General features: G+C 36.5%; 1 protein-coding gene across 3 annotated transcripts; it reads left to right on the top strand.

The window, feature by feature from the left end:
• Window positions 1-779: 779 nt before the first annotated feature.
• LOC113735229 (thioredoxin-like fold domain-containing protein MRL7L, chloroplastic) lies at window positions 780-5,453 on the top strand. Of its 3 annotated transcripts, none has more exons than XM_072082868.1 (7): window positions 780-1,189; window positions 2,099-2,345; window positions 2,464-2,981; window positions 4,110-4,191; window positions 4,270-4,381; window positions 4,476-4,602; window positions 4,735-5,453. In XM_072082868.1, the coding sequence occupies exons 2-7, from the start codon at window positions 2,178-2,180 to the stop codon at window positions 4,736-4,738; spliced, it is 1,011 nt and encodes a 336-aa protein (XP_071938969.1). In that variant the 5' UTR covers window positions 780-1,189; window positions 2,099-2,177; the 3' UTR covers window positions 4,739-5,453. The 3 variants fall into 3 exon arrangements, with proteins under 3 accessions (XP_071938969.1, XP_027118037.2, XP_027118040.2); XM_027262236.2 differs by having other exon boundaries at window positions 780-1,196; XM_027262239.2 differs by lacking the exon at window positions 780-1,189 and having other exon boundaries at window positions 2,183-2,345; window positions 2,478-2,981.

The following is a 5,453-nucleotide window of genomic DNA, read 5'->3' as shown; positions in this document are numbered from 1 at the left end:
TCTACACACATTGAGCACAGTCCTAATAGTTGCAGCTCAAGCAATGCATATGAAGCAACAAACTTCAACTCAAGATACAGGTGCGGAAGAATAGCATGCACTTCATGGACTATTCACAGTCCAAGAAGAAAATTAATTGAAATAACTATTATAGTATTTTTTGGGATGTGATGTACGCCAAAAAAAAAAAAAAGATGGTTGGAAAGATAAAATGTTTATTGTAAATTGTGTTTGTGATGCAAGTAAAATATTATTCGAAATAATTTTCTTATCCAAAAAGAAAACAAAAAGTACGAAAATTTTATCTACTCAAATGAGTAAAAACTTTCTAAAAAAATGTCTTTAACCAATAATATACTGCTACTAATATTTTCCTTTTTATTTTAATCTTATTATTTGTAACTTTACTATTAATAATTAGATTTATTATGAGCTCATTTGTTTTTGATGTATCTAAATAATTTGAATACTATGCAAAATATGCTTTGCACATAGCTAACATATATTTGCAATTATTATTACTACTAATAATTGAACATAAAAAAGAGATGAAAAGAGAATAAGTTGAAGTTCATTAAAAATAATATATAAATAATAATAGTAAAAAATTGAAATAACTAGACAGAAAAGAATAAGAAAAATGTAAAATGGAACAAGGTAAAGAGTAAAGGAAAAAGTACCAAAAATAATTGATATATAAATAATATTCCAAACAACAGTTTTTTTTCGCAAACACCATATTCCAAAATTATTTAGATGCTTTATGGACCACCACATCCCACTCTATGCAACACAACTTCAGCATTATCTGGAAGGGGAAGACTGGCAGTCTAAGATGATTCTGGACAAAGTGAGGGGGGTTTGATGCCTATAAACATTATACTTTGAGGTGTATCGTGCAACAGCTATAAAAGTTCACGGGCGGTTTCTCAAATTATCCCTATTATTGCATCATCCCTTGCTCCAGAAATTCGCCATGCCACTGCTAGAGTAGAAAACAGTAGCAGGATACCGAGTTTGCTATCTTTTGTAGTCCGTAATACTAAATACCAGCAAGAAGAACTAAGAAAGAATTGAGGAGACCGGTTTCCATCCGCAAAGCAAAGAACTTCACCTCCCCACATCTCTATCTGTGCCCTCTCTGGATTCAAGCTTTTCACAGTACCAAAACAAAATACTATTGTAACTTGTAAGTGGTAAGAAGCCCGCCTTCAAATCCCTTTCTTGGTTACTACTAAACTTTTGTACCTTCTATGCCATCAGGAGTTAGTAGTAGTACAAATTTATGCGAGTCCTCCATGCTGCATGCTGCCTTTTTTTTTTTTTCCCCCAAATCAAAGTTTGAATCTTTCTCTGTGATTTCAATTGAAATGTGTACAGCATCTTTTCCACTGGGGAGTGAGGGGTTATGGGAGTTTTCCTATGGAGATAACCTTTAGACATTTTCTCCTGTAATTGTAATTTAAAGCTTCTCTATTGTTATCTATTTGTCCTTTTCTTTTCATGGGAGCCTTGGAGAATTGCACATTTCCATTTTTCTGCTACAAAGGAAGGGGTTGCTTTATGGGGCTTTGTTTGTTAATTCCACATTTTGAGGCTGCTGGGTTGGCTGTTGAATGAGTAGTGTGTATTTAGCTCCAATCTCATTTTTCAGCACTCCACTGGTGTTGGCGTTTGCTAAATTCTGATTTTTTTTTTTCAAATGATCTTTTAGTGTCATGCCCTTTCATATATCATACTTTCGTTATCTCATGCTTCTGCCCTGATGGTTGAGAAGAACACGATCACACAAAGTCAAGTACGGACGAAAAGTTTTGTGAAATATATTCTTATTTTCATTTTTTTTCCTGGAAGACTGGAAAGAAGGAATAAGGAATTGCTAACGGTGTTTCCATGGAATAAAGATAAGATAGCCTGTTTAACCATTGACATTTGCCATTGTAATTTAGGAGTACAGCTTCTACCTTTACGTGGATATTGAGATTGGATTTGTTTTGGGTTCTTTTCTGCATTTGTATTGCACACACGTCTTTTCTTGTCTATTGAGGCCACCATTGCTGCTACTCAAGTTGAAAATATTTTCACTGTTATTTTGCAGCACTGGTTGCAATAAGAGGACCTTGCAGCAAAGGTTGTTCTTCAGCTACTAAAATAAAAGGCAGTCGTGGTTACAACAAATGGATGCATTGAGGCTGCAGTCTTGTTTCTCACCTATTCAAATAGAAGGCAGAAAAGATTCTTCTTCATGCTATGGTGATCTCTCTATGAGGAGAAAGAAACAGAACCATACTGTTTTATCATCAACCTGGATGCCTATGAACGGCCTATCCAGATCGCCTTCATGGGTACGTGGATCTGATCCTCATTTCCCTTCCGTGTCTAATGTCTATTTCTACTTCATAATATTCATTTGTGTCAATTCATACCATTGTGGAGGTCTTAGTGGTAGGGGTTTTTGATCAGGTTCATGGGTTCAGAAAATATAGGTTAAAGACTACTAAAGCGGTGGATGTATCAGAGGCGGAGGATGGGAAGGAGAAAGGAAGCAAAAAATCTGGTGAAAATTCTATACCTGATGATGCCTTCGATATGGATGATGAAGAGAGGCAGGAATGGAGGAAAAAAATTAGGGAAGTGATCAGTAAGAACCCTGCCGTTGATGAAGAGGCAGATCCTGATGAACGTAGAAAAAAGATGCAAAAGCTTTTGGTTGATTATCCTCTTGTTGTTGACGAAGATGACCCCAATTGGCCAGAAGATGCTGATGGTTGGGGTTTCAGCTTAGGTCAATTCTTCAACAAGATTACCATTAAAAATGTCAAGAAGGATGATGATGACAACTATGATAGTGAAAATGAAATTGTGTGGCAAGATGATGATTATATCCGTCCAATTAAGGACATAACATCTGCAGAATGGGAAGAGGCAGTGTTCAAGGACATCAGTCCTTTAGTTGTTCTTGTACATAACCGTTATAAAAGGTTTGTTTGCTTTACTTTGTTGTTGTCATTAGCACTCCTTTAGTGCGTGCAAGTTAATTGGTTTTAATGTCCATGTTTTTCTTTTTAAAATGTTATCGGGATTAGTTACCTCAAATTGCCCGTCTTTTAATATGAATGCTTAGTGTTGTAGATTGGTGCTGATGCCTGACTATTTGCTGTGCCTGAATCATTTTGGGATAATTTCTGGCTATCAATTTCTTAGCTAGGTGATCTCTTTAAGTTCTTATTCTTCTGCTGTGAAATGGCCTTCCCTGGGTTAAACATTTAGGAACGTTTGTCCAGAAATGCTATTGATATTGCATATGCATAGCCTGTGTTGAGTTACTTTGACCTTTATAGCAGGCTATTGCCAGCTAAGTGTTTGCTGATTTATCTTAAGGTCTCAGTATTATGTGACTGCGTCTTATCAGTTTTTGAACTCTGGCTTGCTTCTATATTCTACCTTGCATCGAATAACTTGCAAACATAGAACTAAGGTCCTGGTAATGTGCCAACAAGAATTTACTGATTGCAATTGGCATCATTTGATTTGATTCACGTACATAGGCTTGATTGGTTGCTTGACTTGGCAAAGTTACTGAACAGCAAAATTTTGAAAGAATTGATATAATCCTCTACCTCCCCTCTTGTGCTCTTCCCCTTGCTTGTTGATCCTAATTTTCTGGGTTTTGGATAACTTTGTGGTATTTGTCTACATATATATTTGTAGATCTGTTATCTGGAAAAATATTGTACTTGGTAAAATTTCAGCTCCACGGGGAGAACCTGGATTATTTTTTTATTTGTGTTGTGTGGGGGGGGGGGGGGGGTAGTAATATGAAAATTCAGATGGAAGGCTTTTGGTAACACCCTTTGCAGCTACATTTTCTGAGCTGGGTTATATTGAGCAAAATAGTCATTGGCAAAACATTTTTGGAGCATTTTGCTAACACATTTTACAATGCCCATTATAGTTTGCCGATCCCCTTTTCATCCACGAGGAAGTGCTGATTATTCTGAAAAAATCCTCAAGAATGCAATCCAAAGGAAAGAATTTTAAAAGATCTATAATTGGTTGCTTCTGTAAGGATTTCTTCATTATTCCTCATAGCTTTATAATCTATGCAGACCAAAGGAAAATGAAAAGATTAGGAATGAATTGGAGAACGCTGTGCATATCATATGGAACTGCAGGCTACCATCTCCTAGAGTAAGCGAGGGCTTTGAGTTATTAGGTTATTTGCTAGTTTACCATGTTCAGCATATTGATACGTGTATTTCAAAATAGTGTGTAGCAATTGATGCTGTTAAGGAGCTCGGTTTGGTCTCTGCTCTACAAGTCTCTGTTTTCCCGGAGCTCATATTTATTAAAGCAGGGAAAATCTTACATCGCGAGAAAGGTAAAGTTCAAGTGTTGAGAAGTTTCTGATTAGATGATTGCCTTCATAAGAAACTATCATTGTGATTTAACTTTATTTCCTTTTGCTTCTTCAGCGATTCGAACGGCAGATGAGTTGTCAAGAATGATGGCATTCTTTTACTTTGGAGCAGCAATGCCACCCTGTCTTAGTGGCATTAAGAACATTGAAGAAGATGTTCCCTCCTATAGTTCGAACTTGCAGTAAGTCGTGCCTAAACATTCTTAGTCAGCTCAATGCGTGCAATTTCTTTTCTTAAAAATCGAATGTTCAGGGGCCAGGTTCTTGTGTAGTTTGTTGTCTTTAATGTTAAATAAGTATTCTACACTTGGCAGGTAAATTGGTATACTGATACCATGTATCAGTGGCTTGATAGAAGCTAGCTTAAATATGAAAGTTGCAGCAAAGATCTGCTGCTCTGCTTCTTTTTAACCGTTCGAGGCGGTATTATCACCTACATGAGTTGCCTGTTAAGAACTTCTTCCTGGTGTCGATATTCTCATTTCAACAGCACAAAGTTCCCTTCCTAGTTACAAAGAGAAAGGGGCTACTAGCTAATCCATGATTTAAGTAGGTTGTGGTTGAAGGCTTAGCATAATGAAAGGCTGAAGGTACAGAAGGACAGCTCAATTGGATAAAAGAGTGTGGGACGTTGCTTCTAGCCTGCAAATGGCTTCTTATAACTTAGCTTTAGATATGAGCCTGTGAGATTATTCATTACGAGATGCACATCATGTATTAGATTATGTTGTAACAGTTAGCTTGCAAGAATGCTCTTTTGTTTCTCTGAGGTTCCTGTTTATTAGACTAAAACAAAAATCACTGGTAGTGGTTACAGAGATAGAGTAGATGTTAACTCCATGCTCCTTTTAAACAAATATCATTGCATCAATACTTGAGGGTGTCTGATATCAGAGTACAAATGCTGTTCAAACTTTCTTCAAGCTGATGCAGGTTGTATAGAGAACACTAAGGAATCAATGTAGTTACGACAAGAACTGCTGTATTGCAAAGGCAAATCTTTCCGTCTTTATATATTCTTGAATTCAGCAAA

This window comes from Coffea arabica, chromosome 3c (genome assembly GCF_036785885.1).
Source record: "Coffea arabica cultivar ET-39 chromosome 3c, Coffea Arabica ET-39 HiFi, whole genome shotgun sequence".
Taxonomy (NCBI): Eukaryota; Viridiplantae; Streptophyta; class Magnoliopsida; order Gentianales; family Rubiaceae; genus Coffea; species Coffea arabica.
This window is presented reverse-complemented; position numbering and strand designations above follow the sequence as displayed.